This window comes from Moschus berezovskii, chromosome 9 (genome assembly GCF_049115385.1).
Source record: "Moschus berezovskii isolate FMDL1 chromosome 9, NW_MosBer_1.0, whole genome shotgun sequence".
Classification (NCBI taxonomy): Eukaryota; Metazoa; Chordata; class Mammalia; order Artiodactyla; family Moschidae; genus Moschus; species Moschus berezovskii.
In genome coordinates, this window is record NC_142468.1 from 49,608,616 (window position 1) to 49,623,794 (window position 15,179).

The following is a 15,179-nucleotide window of genomic DNA, read 5'->3' on the forward strand; positions in this document are numbered from 1 at the left end:
TTTTTCCATCTATTTCCCATGAAGTGATGGGACCAGATGCCATGATCTTTGTTTTCTGAATGTTGAGCTTCAAGCCAACCTTTTCACCCTCCTCTTTCACTTTCATCAAGAGGCAAAGAGGCACGGCCGAGAGGAGCTACCCCACGCCTGAGGCCAGGGCCGGTGGCCAAGAGGAGCTACCCCACGTCCAATAGGCGGTGGCTGCGCGGGCGCAGGAGGGCCAAGAGGAGCTACTCTACGTTCAAGGTCAGGAGGCGGGGCCTTGAGGAGATACCCCTCGTCCAAGGTAAGGTGCAGTGGCTGCGCTTTCTTGGAGCAGCTATGAAGAGATATCCCACGCCCAAGGTAAGAGAAACCCAAATAAGACGGTAGGTATTGCGAGGGGCATCAGAGGGCAGACACACTGAAATCATAATCACAGGAAACTAGTCGATCTGATCACATGGACCACAGCCAAATGTGGTCCACTGGAGAAGGGAATGGCAAACCACTTCAGTATACTTGCCTTGAGAACCGAATTCCCCAGGTCGGTAGGTGCCCAGTATGCTACTGGAGCTCAGTGGAGAAATAACTATAGAGGGAATGAAGGGATGGAGCAAAAGCAAAACCAATTCTTTCTTTAGAGCACAGTAAAATAAGAAATTGGATAGCTTTCTTATTAGTTTAACCAAATATTTATAAAATCTTACCTCTAATTCCTCAGCCTGTTCTGTGTTATCGTCTTCTGAGCCACTGGTTTTAGGTAAGTAAGTCATTTTTAATCTCAGATAACCTTTAACTCTTGATTTGTGACTGTAGAAAGAAAATAATAATTCATACAACTTTAACACTAGGAAGAAAATCATTCATTCAATAAGAGTTCATTGAACATCTACTAGCTTACTAGGAGAGATTCAAGACAAGTTTCAATGCAGAAGAAAAAGGAATAGATGGTGGAGAGAAAGAAACATCCGTAAATAAATAATTGTTATGTGATAAATAAGGAACTATGGAAGTTTAAGTGAAAGATCAGAGAGATCCTGAAAGAGAAGCTGGCATCTGAGTTGGGCTAGAAGACTTGGGAGGATTTTGATCTATGGCAGTGAGGGAAAGGCATAAGAGTAGAGAAGAGGGCAAAAATAAGGAAATATATGGGAAACTGGGGGTGCAGTTAAGGAAATGGAAGTAGCTGAGATTGGCTGAATTACAGGGTATATAAAGGAGGTGGGAATGGTCCAGCTGATGAGGTCTATGTGAAGTAGAACTTTTAGATTTTATTTTGCATAGAATTTGGAGGATAGGGAAAGGCATCCTCACAGATGTGCTTTAGGGATAATAATCTAGCCATGTTGTATAAGATAACAGAAAAGTAGAGAGCAAGGTCAGATAACTATCTGAAATCTAATGTCTCTGACAGCTGTTTGAATCTGTCATATACTAATTTATCTAATCTACTTTCATACTGTATCTCATACCACCTCTTAGAAAAATGAGTTGTCTAAGTTAAGGGTTGCTGTCCAGAGTAGTAATACTTAATTTAAAAATTTTTTTAATTTATTTTTGCCACACCCACAGCATGTGGGATCTTAACCATAGAGTCTTAACAACTGGACTACCAGAGAAGTACCCTCATTCAATTTTTTTTTTTTTAAAAACATGTCTTTCTTAACATTCTAACTTAAGATCTAAGTCTGTCTATTGCCCCACCAATTCTATAATAGCTGAGATTTACTGAGGAAATCCTTGCTTGTCATAGCTTTCTATATTGGTTTTTTGGATAATTTTTATAGATTTCAGTTATGTAATAAGACATAAGGGTCCTAATCTTTCCTTCTGTCTTCAAGAGGTACTCCCCTATGCCTCCCTTAATCTTTTTAGTTGTTCTTCTCTACACAGTTCTCATGGATTTGGAAAGTGTCCTTCTCTGACTAGTCAGTAAGCCCCCAGTGCTTATTTCCAGACCACTAATGTGACTCGTGTCTCCATGGTTAAGGGGGTATGAACACTCTATGACTTCTTATAAAAGATAGATACAGAAAACTTACTCAGGTAATATTTTATAGGAGAGTTTCTCTACAATGATAGGTTTTATTATGTTTTTCCAACTAGATAATAAGCCTGTGGGTTTAAATTTATTGATGTTCAAAAAAAAAATCTAAGAATGTAGTTGGATAAAACTCTCTGCACTTGCAGCAATACCCAGTGCAGACAGAAGATGTAAACTGCTATAGTGTTTTAAAGATAAAGACACCAGAAAGCATTCAACAAATTGAAAAGCAGGTTACTAGGGCAACCAAATAAGAGAAGAACTACTTAGCTATTCCTGGTATACAGATGTCACAGTCAGTTCAAAATTAAAGCAAGAAAAGGGACTCACATTGCATGACTTCTACAGAAATTAAATGTGACTTCTCTTATAGATAGCAAATATGAACACAAAGACCACTGCTCCCTTTATTTAAATTCATATTACAATGAATATTTAAATCTTTTTAATAAAAATTTTACTAAGTTCAATTACATTTTCTAGTTTTAAAGAGAAAACAAATAGTTTTGCACAGATGTCCTTCCTTGGCTTTACTTTGACCTTTTTGTCAGTAAATTCCCATACATGCCTTAACTAAATTTTACTAGATTATGTGGTACAGAAGATCAAAAGGGGTTTTATTTAAAGCTTAAACTTAAAAATTTTTGACAAAAATCAAGTAATTCAGTTTAGGAAAATGGAATTATGAACATGCTATTTGGGTTTTAAATTACAGTCTTTGCTCATGCTATTTTCTCTAAATATTTGAGTTTTCTGAATTTTTTTTTTTTAAAGAAAGTATGCAAAATGTAGTTACATTTCCTTGAAAATGTTTTTGTATTAAGTTGGATTCTTTTTTTTGGCTGTGCCATGCAGCTTAGGGGATCTTAGTTCCCCTACATGGACTCAATCGGGGCTATGACAGTCAAAGTATGGAGTTCTAACCACTGGACCACCAGAGAATTCCCTAGGTATTTTATTTTAGATAAATTGATGTTTGCAATTTTTCAAAACACAGTATGACAAAATTACACAGTATAAGATATAAAATACATATAAAGTAATGACATATTTCATTCTTCTGGTCTGATAAATAATAGGGAGAAAAGTCTTTCCCAAAGGGGTATGATCACTTTTCTATATTTTCAGAATTTTTTTTTTACGTATATAACTGTTTTTGATTTTTTGATGTGGACCATTTTTAAAGCCCTTATTGAATTTGTTATAATATTACTTCTGTTTTATGCTTTGGTTTTTAGGCTATGAGGCATGTGACATCTTAGCTCACTGACCAGGGGTCAAACCTGCACCCCCTACATTGGTAGGCGAAGTCCTAACCACTAGATCACCAGAAATTACTTTTTAATCAGAAACAGCAATAAAGTTTTAAAAAACTAATATTTAAAAGTAGCTTATTTACAAAAGTTTAAACTGATTTTCCAAAGGGGCTACTGTAAAGTATAATGATATTTTTAAAAAACCTTTATAAGCTATTATTTTATATTTACTGACCTTCTTGGATGAAGAACAAAATCCTTAAATGTATATGGTCTCTCCATTCTTGGATTTTCTGTCTAGAATAAAACAGTGGGTTTTCAAGATATATCTATAACAACAAAAATTTATACTTTTCAAGAATATTCATAAACTATTACCTAAGGCATAATTGAAGTTAGAAGTCAGAAAAAAGTAGATTTAGCTTATTAAATGGTTACAATTGGTGATTTGACAGTACTTTCACTTTCCTGCACTGCGAGAATTGCTCCTGGCAGCACAAGTCAGTATAAAACTATCTGAGCAGGTGTTTGTGAAGCCAAAAGAAAGGTAAAAGCAGAAAAACACGAGAGAATGGTTAGTGTGTTTGTGCCCCAAAAGAACATGGAATATGTATTCAATAAAATGTTGGCATGGTTAGACCACAGAGGCAATTCTAGGAGAACAATAAAAGTAAGCAGCTTGGAAAATAAGACTGGATTAAATTCATTATTAAAAGTTTGCAATGTCTAAAGACTGTAGAGAGACAATAAACACCTGAAAAGATTGATCAAGACTTAATATTTCTCTTTCTTACCAAGTTCAACAGCCCTTAGTTTTTATTATTCTTTACTTCTCTGCTGCATTTGACATTGTTAAACTACCCATTACATCTAGAAACTCTTAACTTCTCATGACATCATTTCACTTGGTTTTTTTCTGTATTCTCTTGGTCTGTCTTCTCTTTTTCCTCTGACAAAACCACACTGATGAACTTTCAGCGTTTGGCCTTCAACGCTTTCATCCCTCTTATTTGGACAGCCCGTCCTTCTCAGAGATTCTACAGTTACCTCAGCAGTGATAACTCTCAATCCTTCCAGACCCTTTTCCCTACACAATTTATTTTTATACCTCTTCAGTTGCCTGCTTTAAGTTTCATTTTTCTTGTTTTCTACTTATATGCAATATGGCCAGTTCAGTTCAGTTCAGTCGCTCAGTCGTGTCCGACTCTCCGCGAATTACAGCACGCCAGGCCTCCCTGTCCATCACCAACTCCCGGAGTACACTCAAACTCATGTCCACAGAGTCGGTGATGCCATCCAGCCATCTCATTCTCCGTCGTCCCCTTCTCCTCCAGCCCCCAACCTTTCCCAGCATCAGAGTCTTTTCCAGTGAGTCAACTCGTCGCATGAGGTGGCCAAAGTATTGCAGTTTCAGCTTTAGCATCAGTCCCTCCAATGAACACCCAGGATTGATCTCCTTTAGAATGGACTGGTTGGATCTCCTTGCAGTATAAGGGACTCTCAAGAGTCTTCTCCAACACCACAGTTCAAAAGCATAGATTCTTCGGCGATCAGCCTTCTTCACAGTCCAACTCTCACATCCATAAATGACCACGGGAAAAACCATAGCCTTGACTAGACGGACCTTGGTTGGCAAAGTAATGTCTCTGCTTTTTAATATACTATCAAGGTTGGTCATAACTTTCCTTCCAAGGAGCAAGCGTCTTTTAATTTCATGGCTGCAATCAGCATCCGCAGTGATTTTGGAGCCCAAAAAAATAAAGTCTGACACTGTTTCCACTGTTTTTCCATCTATTTCCCATGAAGTGATGGGACCAGATGCCATGATCTTTGTTTTCTGAATGTTGAGCTTCAAGCCAACCTTTTCACTCTCCTCTTTCACTTTCATCAAGAGGCTTTTGAGTTCCTCTTCACTTTCTGCCATAAGGGTAGTGTCATCTGCATATCTGAGGTTATTGATATTTCTCCCAGCAATCTTGATTCCAGCTTGTGCTTCTTCCAGCCCAGCGTTCCTCATGATGTACTCTGCATATAAGTTAAATAAGCAAGGTGACAATATACAACCTTGACGTACACCTTTTCCTATTTGGAACCAGTCTGTTGTTCCATGTCCAGTTCTAACTGTTGCTTCCTGACCTGCATACAGGTTTCTCAAGAGGCAGGTCAGGTGGTCTGGGATTCCCATCTCTTTCAAAATAAACTTACCATATCTTAAAAAAAAAAAGGCTTTCCTACTACTCTTTTTGCTTGAGATACAACCCTCATCTCCCAAGTTCAACATATATTATCTTTACTTTGCTTTTTTTGTTTTTTTCAACTGGAGCTCTTGGTCCAATAATATCATGTAATGAAATATCTCCTGAATCTGTTTTCTTCTGTTGTTATATGCTTGGTCCAGATTCAGTTTCATGCCCATGTTGTAACTGATCAGTTTCTTTCTGTGAAACTAAGCTTTCCCCAGTCTAGTTTTTCAGTAAAATATTTTCAAACTGAACTTCCTCAAACAACGCTTTCATGATGTCAACCAACTTCAGGGGTTCTCTATTTCTTTCTTTTTTAAAAATTCAGGCTCTTGTCATACCTTCTAAGTTCACTTAGGTCTTTTTTATTTAAATTTTTATTTTATTTATTTTATATTGATATATCCAATTAACAATGTTGTGATACTTCCAGGTGCACAGTAAAGTGACCCAGCCGTACATATAGTATTTCCAAATTCCCCTCCCATTTCTATTTCTTACTCAGTTTCATATAAGGGAATCTTAAAATGGAAAACTGAGATGTTTTCAGAAAATAAGAGGCTCAAGAATTAATAGCAGTATACACTTTACAAATCAAATATTTACATTTACTGTATTGTGTATCTGTTAAGGATTTATCAAAATAAAAAGAATAAACATAAAAAGTAAAATCATGGACATCTATACCAACCGGTAATGGATAAAGAGGAACATCCACTTGACCTAGGAAATCATCTCTTGTCTACAAAAGAAAAAAATAACATTAGTAATATGCTTGATCTTTCTGGAAAACTTTGATAGCTATTGTCATCATTCATAAAAATACATATACATTTTTTTGTGTTTCTTTGTTTAACCCTATGAAATATCTATGAAAAAATCATTGGAAAATAAAAGGTGATACGGTACAACTTCTGGTAATGGCAGAATAGACTAAATTACATTGAGTCTTCTGAAGATAATAACTATATACTCTGAAAATATATTAAACAACTATTTGAAAACAACACAGAATGACCAAAAGCAAGCGGAAACTAGAAAGGGGTCAGTCCTTGAAAGAATGAACTGTACTAGGTAGGATTCCCGTTTATATGACTTTTCACCTGGCAGTACTCCACAATTCATCTGAATGACTGGAACTCAAAGAAAAATCTGAAATCTTACTCATTTGAGGAGTCTGAAAACTTAAAGTCAACAGACTAACTGGAAAGTGAGGGGGACAACTCCCAAAAGGAAGAAGCCATAAGAGTCCCTCCAGACCTATGTATAAACTCTACCCAAATTCCTAAAGGCTGAAAGGACTCAGCACAGATTTCATAGTTGATGTTTTCCTAGGGAAGCTAGCATTTAGAATTCAGTTAACAACCTGCTACAACAGAAATCAACACTTTTTGGGGAAAGACGATCAAACTCAATGTCTTCATCATGTGCCACTTATACAGTCCTATATACAATAAAAGTCACTAAGCATACTAAGAAATATAAAAATAGGACTCAGAAGCAAAAGGTAACTAACAGAAACGGACAACAAGATAAGCCAGATCTTGGAACTGACAGAAAGGAAACTATTACAGAGATGTTCAAGGACATAAAATGGAAAATAAGGTCATAATAAACAAACATATGGGGAATCTATAAAAGAAATGAAAAATATAAAATGAAATGGAAATTATAAAAGTGAGTTAAATGTATAGCTTGAAATACATATATAACTAATAAATAGAATATAGGAATTGAAGATCAGTGGATCAGCTTAACATACGATTGAAAATGACTAGAGAAAAGTTCTGTGAACCTGAAGATACATCAATAGAATTTATATAATATAAAAAAAGAGGATTTGTGGTAAAATACCAAGCAGTATAATATATATGGCAGTGAAGTTCCAGAAAGGAGAAGGGGGGAAGGAAAAGAGAAGAGAAAAAGAGAGAGACAGAGAAAGAAGATAAGGCAGAAAAATATTTTCAGAATAAAGTCGCCAGCTTCCCCAAATATTAACATCTCACATAACCCTAGCACAATGATCAAAGCTAGGCAAACCCTTTTTAGTGGAAATATTAACACTTCTGGTTATTCAATCTTTTACTCTTAAGCTTTTTTAATTGTTAAAAAAACCTATATATATAACAGACTGTAAATATCTGTCACCTATAATCTTAATCAATTTATGAGTGGCACTGGTGGTAAAGAACCAGTCTGGCAATGCAGGAGACAGAAGAAATGCAGATTCGATCCCTGGGCCAGGAAGATCTCTTGGAGGAGGGCATGGCAACCCACTCAGTACTCTTGCCTGGAGAATCCCCCTGGACAGAGGAGATGGGTCAGGCTATAGTCCATAGGGTCGTAAAGAGTCAGATGCAACTGAAGCGACTTAGCACGCATACAAGCTTATGAAAACCATGACCCTTTGATCCTAGTTCCTCCCCTTCCAAACTTAGTTCCCCAGGGGAACTAGGATTAACCGTTAAGTAACTTCTCTGAGACTTTCTTGCATGTATCCATCCACATACTTAATTTTTTTTAAAATTGAGGAATAATTGACAAGCAACATTATATGAGTTTCAGATGTACAACATAATGATTCAATATTTGTATATACTGCAAAATAATCACCATTACAAAATTAGTTAACACTGGTCACCAAGCATAATTACAGACTTTTTTTTCTTATGATGAGAACTTTGAAGATTTACTCTTAGCAACTTTAAAATATGCGATACAGTATTATTAGTTATAGATACCATGCTATACAGTAAGTCATCAAGACTTATTTATAAATTTTAAAATTGTGAGCCTGTATCTTTTGACTCCCTTCACCAATTTACTCCACTCCTCATCCCCTGCCTCTGACAACCATCAATCTGTTCTGCATAAGCTTGGTTTTTGCTTGTTTTGTTTTTAGATTCCACATATAGGTGAAAGCATACATTATTTGTCTTTCTCTGAGTTATTTCACTTTGCATAATGCCCTCGAGGTCCATCCATGGTGTTGCAAATGGCAAGATTTAATTGTTTTTATGGCTAAATAATATTCCATGGTATGTGTATGTGTGTATTTTTGAATATGAGAGTGCATGTATCTTTTCAAGTTAGTATTTTTTTCTTATTTGGATAAATACCCCAAAATGGAATGGCTAGATCATATGGCTGTTCTAGTTTCAATTTTTTCAGAAATCTCCATACTGTTTTTCATAGTGGCTGTACCAATTTACATTCCTACCAACAGTGAATAAGGGTTCCTTATCGCTGCATTGTTGGCAGCACTTGTTACTGTCTTTTTGAAAATAGGCATTATGACGTGTGTGAGATTATATATCTCATTATATTTTTGATTTGCATTTTCCTTATCAGTTATAATGAACATCTTTTCAGGTGTCTGTTGGCCATCTGTATGTCTTTGGAAAAACATCTATTTATATCCTTTGTCCATTTTTAAATTGGATTGTTTGCTTTTTGTTATTGAGTTGCATAAAAAAACCAGGAATAACATTAACTAATCTACAGATCTTACTCAAATTTCACAAACTGTCTTACTAATCTTGGTCCAGGGTTCAATCTAGGATCATACATTACATTTAATTGCCATGTCTCCTTAGTTTCTTAATCTGGAAAGTACCTCAGTCCCTTTGTTTTTCATAATCTTGACATTTTAAAAGTACTGGCTAATTATAGGATATCCCTCAATTTGGGTTTGTGTATTGTTTCTTCATGGCTGAATTTAGGTTATGCATTTTTTGGTAAGAATACTATAAAAATGCTGTTGGTGCACTTCTCAGTGCATCATATCAGCAGGCAAAAACCCTGAATCTTACACATTATGGACAGCTAAAGATGATTAAATATTTTAGGAAAGTTTATTACAAGAAAAAAAAAAAAAAGACCTAATCCAAAAAACAAAAAGAGAGAAGGGAGTCAAATGAATAAGAATTAAGTCAGACTGCAGGAGAAATACTTGAGAAAAACTAATTAATGTTCTTGGAGATAAGAGACAAAAATCTAGCAAATAGGATACAAAGCAATTAAAAAGAAAGAACTCTTGGGAATTAAACATTATCTGAAATTAAATGTTTTTAACATAGAGTTAAAGAAATTTCTCAGAAAGCAGAACTAAAACGCCAAAGACTGAAGAATTCCCCAAGTAAGGAAATTACAGGATAAATTCAAAAAGTCAACTTCTAAGTAGCAGGCATTTCAGAAAGAAAAAAAATACAGGGAAGGAATAATCAAAGAGGCATTTTAAGCAATTTTTCTTAAACTCAAGAAAATGAATTTTGACAGTGGAAGGCCTCACTATTAAGGAAAATGCTTAAAGAAAGACCCACAGCAAGGCACATCACTGTGACATTTCAAAACACCAGAGACAAAGAAATTCCAAGAGCTTTGAGAGATACAAAACAGATCATACTCCAAACTGAAAGACAAGAAATAATGCTCTCAAAATTCTGAGAGAGAAAAAAAAAGTATCCTTCATAGAATTCTATACCCAGCCAAAATATCCTTTCCAATAATGAAAGCAGAATAAAGACACTGGTGTTCTAAGGTATTGAAAGATATATTTTGCCAAAATGAGGGAAGGAAAAATGGCAACATGGCAAGGAAAGATGCAGGAGATTCAAGACAGGAGAGAAGAGAAAAGAATCTCTAACAGGGTTTTGTGAGAATTAAATTATTTAATATACACAAAGTACTTTGCATAATACATAGTATACAGTAAGAAGTCAATAAATGTTAGCCATTATATTTGAAACACTAGATATTATAATGAAACCTCTGCTCCCTTTACCATGGACCTGTCTTTGGACATTTCAAATAGATACATACCATTAAAGGAGCATGATTGGAGAAGAAAGCCTAGCAAATTAGTTTAGTTTAGGGGCATATTCCTATTCTTGAACATGAACTGATGATAATTTTTGAAATGGACAAGTTGCTTTTAATGATACCCTCAAGGCAATGCTGTGGTATATTTCTTTTTTTGTTTTTATGGCAAGCATTTGTTATATCCCATATATCTGATCTTTAAGAAGCTATGAATAACAAAGTAAAACACAACAAAATACAGTTAAATCTCAATCAGGATAACTGAGGGATAAAATATTTTGGTTAACTGAATTATCTAATTAACTTAGGTTTAGGCTTAACCAGGTAAAGAAACAAAACATTTTTGGTGGATTTAGTTTTACTGAATAGCTTTGTCCACAGTAAACTGAATTCAGTGAGCATCTATCTGTTTGATGATTCATGATCTTTTAGGGCTTCAAAAACATTGATGTCGTCACTTATCACTAGAGTCACACACATAGAGAATAGGGTTTCTTAACTTGGGCACTATTGACAATATAAGCCAGATAAACTTTTTGTTGCTGTGGGCTGTTCCATGTGCTGAAGGATGTTTAGCAGAATCCTAGATCTCTACCAATTAGATGCCAGTAGCATGGCAGCCCACTCCAGTGTTCTTGCCTGGAGAATCCCAGGGACAGGGGAGCCTGGTGGGCTGCCGTCTGTGGGATCGCACAGCGTCGGACACGACTGAAGCGACTTAGCAGCAGCAGCAGCAGCAGCAGCAGCACTCCTCCATCAGTTGTGATGACCAAAAATATCTCCTGGGATTGCCAAATGTCCGTTGGGTAGCAAAACTGTCCCTGATTGAGAACCACTGCTATAAAACAGAATGTCTCAACCAATTAGCAAAAGACACCCCACTTTAAAAAACAATGGCTTTACTGAGGTATAACTCACATCCTATACAATTCAACCACTTAAAGTTTGCAATCAATTTTAGAACATTTTCATCACCCCCAAAAGAAAATCCATATCTATCAGCAGTCACTCCCCATTTCCCTCCTCTTTCTTTAGCCCCAGGCAACCACCAATCTACTTTATGTCTCTATGGCTTTACCTATTCTGGACATTTCACATAAATGAAGTCTTATATGAAGTTCTTTATGACTGGCTTCTTTCACTTACAAGAAATGTTTTCAAGATTCATTCATGTTGTAGCAACTATCACACTTATTCCTTTTTTATTGCTAGATGTTACATTATATGGATTATATCATATTGTTTATCTGTTGATTAAATTTGGACTGTTCCCATTTTTTGGCAATTTACAAGAAATGTTTTCAAGATTCATTCATGTTGTAGCAACTATCAGCACTTATTCCTTTTTTATTGCTAAATGTTACATTATATGGATATATCATATTGTTTATCTGTTGATTAAATTTGGATTGTTCCTATTTTTTGGCAATTATAAATCAGACTGCTATGAATATTTTAGTACAAGTTTTAGTACTGACACATGATCTCATTTTTCTTGGGTATATTCTTAGGAGTAGAGTTTCTGAGTAATATGGTAACTCTTTAATCTTCTGAGGGACTGCCAGACTTTCCAAAGTGGTTGCACCTTTTACATTCCCATCAGTACTGCAGGAGGGTTTTAATTTCTCTGTATCCTTGCCAATACTTATTATTATCTATCTTTTTGATACAGCCCTCCTGGTAGGTGTGAAGTGATATCTCATTAAGGTTTGTTTGCATTTCCTTGATGATCAATGATGCTGAGCGCATTTTCATGTGTTTATTGTGCTCCTTAGTTCTTAAAACCTCTTTCTTATTATAAATCTTTCCTAGAGATTCAGTCTCCATTACAAAGGCAGTGCCTGGTCACTGTGGGACAGAAAGAAAACATCTTATACCGTATTCCTTTTTTCATTGATTGCACTGTGTGAATAAGAGCATAGAGTAAAAAATTCCACATCCTGAAACGTTCCCTGTCTCAAGTATTTCTGATATATAAAAATGCATTTTAGAAAGTTCTTGCAACGAATATTCCTTCTTTAAAAGAAGTCATCTAAAATGAGCTTCTTAACATCTACTTGAAATGATCCCAAAGAACCATATTTCTAACACTGGAAGAATGAACACATTTTCCAAACTAAAAATCAATGTGCATGGTCTGAGGCGATGGAGAATACAAAACTGGGAACTATCCTGGAAAGTCTGGGACATATGGTTACTATAAATATAGACAATTAGAGGTTCTTTTTCCATTTACAAAGAAAAAGCAATAGTTTAAAATTCATTCCTATGAAGGCAAGTCAGTCTGTGATGTTCATTAATGTTTCCCTAGCCAACCAATTGTTCCAAACTGAATATTCAAGCATTTCTTCGTAAGAATTATTTCCTATGTTGAACTGCATACAGCTCACTTCATAAAGCAAATTTGCATTTGGTAAAACAGAAGTCATTTAAGAATGCCTGAAAATCTGAGAAAGAATTTAGAACAACGGGTGATTTTAAACAACCATCTAGGGTACAGTTTAGTCAGCAAAAAACACTTTATCCAATATCTAAAGATATAAATTTTAATCACTTAAAGCAATTTTTATAATATTAAAAGATAAAAATCCAAATTGCTATTTTTGCAAAACTTCAATTAGAACTATATACATGGCTCTAAGTTTATTAAGACAAAAATTAACTTTGATAAACCTGCATAGCGGCTGAATGCTCAGCTTTACAAGAACCCAACGTTAAAAAAAAGTCAGAATTTTAAAAACAGGTATGTTAAAGTGTCATAGCTTTGAAGAATACTTGGCTTTAAAAGTGTTTCTACTAAATCTGAGTTACAGATAACTTCCCAGGGTAAATCTACTGTACAGACCAAAATATTAAAGGAAGAATCACTTCCTTATAACCAGAGCCAAGCAACAGGGCCAAAGTTTTCTGCTGTAATATCCAACTTTTCATTTCAATCATACATTTTAATCACTAAAAATGAACTTTACATCTGGTCATTAAATATAACATAGTTTCAATTTTTAGACTTAGCTAGTCTGAAAGTCTCGGAGAAGGCAATGGCAAGCCACTCCAGTACTCTTGCCTAGAAAATCCCATGGATGGAGGAGCCTGGTAGGCTGCAGTCCGTGGGGTCGCTAAGGGTCGGACATGACTGAACGACTTCACTTTCACTTTTCACTTTCACACATTGGAGAAGGAAATGGCAACCCACTCCAGTGTTCTTGCCTGGAGAATCCCAGGGACGGGGAACCCTGGTGGGCTTCTGTCTATGGGGTCATGCAGAGTCGGACACAACTGAAGTGACGCAGCAGCAGCAGTCTGAAAGTCTATTATCAGCAAGTCTATTATCAGCAATTTATAATCAAGATGGTTTTTCAAGTTCATTTTAAAACAACACACACACACAAACACAGAAAAAAATTCCTAGCCTCCATCCATCTAACTCTACACTCTGTCCACCCAGAGAAAACAGCTGTTATTTTTTGTGTTTGGTGTGTCTGAAACCATTCAGAGTGATCTCTGATACACTCTTATGTATCTTGATTTTTTGCTCTTCAATATCTCTAACACCTTGTCCAAGCTTGGTCCACAAAGAGATATTTTACCTATTTGATGGGGAATAGTATATGCCAATGTATGGAATACTGAAATTTATTTAGCTAGTTCAGATATTTAGGTTGTTTCTGTCTTTTGCCCAGGGCTTCCCAAGTGGCACAGTGGTAAAGAATCCACCTGCAAGATTACAGGAGATACCTGTACAGGAGATACCTGCAAGAGATACAAGAGATGTGGGTTTGATCCCTGGGTCAGGAAGATCCCCTGATTGGGAAGATCCCCTGGAACAGGAAATGGCAACCACTCCAGGATTCTTGGCTGGAAAATTCCATAGACAGAGGAGACTGGTGGAGTCCCAAAGAGTTGGACACAACTGAGCATACACACACAAGCAATGCTTCAACAAATGAAGCTGTATTTATAATTTTTCGTATATACCCAAGATAATTTTTATTTTGTGTAATAATAAATACTACACTAAACTAATCTGAACTGATCTGAAATGGAAGCAGATCTCAATGACTGACTGGATGTTACAGAAGGAAGTACTGTCCTGAGTAAGCTGAAAAGCACATGTAAGTTTTCAAAGATCAAGATAAAAGATTTAAGATAGTTTGCATTTAAATGAATATCTTGCTCAATAACTACTGTCTTCACACAGCAGCTTTCAAATTCTCTGTTTGAAAATGTCATGATTCTTCTGCAGAGATCACTAATAGCCTAAAAAAAATTAACAGGGGCAGGGCACTGAAAAAGAAACAAATTCCTATCTATAAAATGCTCAAGCCATGATTGATTATATTATTTAAATTAAGCCAACAGATCAAGAATTATTTCAGAGATCATAAAAGAGAAAAGTAGAATTTAAAACTCTGAACCTGAGACACTAAAAGTGAAATTATCTAAAAACCTCTTTGTATAAGGTAAAATTTAAACTCTCATTCTACTATTTATTTTAAGAGGATAAATGTTTTCTTGATTTGAACACACGAAAAGTCAATATTTTGACATAGAGGATATTAGCACATGTGAATCTCTGAGAAAAATAAGCAGAACTTTTATGAATGGACTCATTTACAGTATTTTTTTAAAAAAACTAGAAACCATATATTTCCTGCTTTCAAAATTTTATAAAACTATTATTTTTAATGAATATCCTTACTCTCAAAATTCATACTACATGAATGTATACCACATCCTAAATATTATAATTAAACAAGGATTATGAAAATTACACTAAATTCAATTTAACTATTTTCTAATACATACAAATCTTAGTAAATAAAACTGCTGTTTCCT

At 35.3% G+C, this 15,179-nt stretch overlaps 1 protein-coding gene across 4 annotated transcripts in view; it reads right to left on the minus strand.

Annotated features, from left to right (window-relative positions):
* Positions 1 to 15,179, minus strand: part of NEDD4 (NEDD4 E3 ubiquitin protein ligase) — a 152,474-nt gene that overhangs the window by 53,325 nt on the left and 83,970 nt on the right. For all 4 annotated transcript variants that reach the window (XM_055435588.2, XM_055435587.2, XM_055435586.2 and 1 more), the window contains 3 exons: positions 6,214 to 6,264; positions 3,518 to 3,579; positions 690 to 792 (listed from right to left, as the gene is read on the minus strand). In XM_055435588.2, coding sequence (XP_055291563.1) covers positions 690 to 792; positions 3,518 to 3,579; positions 6,214 to 6,264 — 216 coding nt within the window. The remainder of the gene's footprint in view (positions 1 to 689; positions 793 to 3,517; positions 3,580 to 6,213; positions 6,265 to 15,179) is intronic.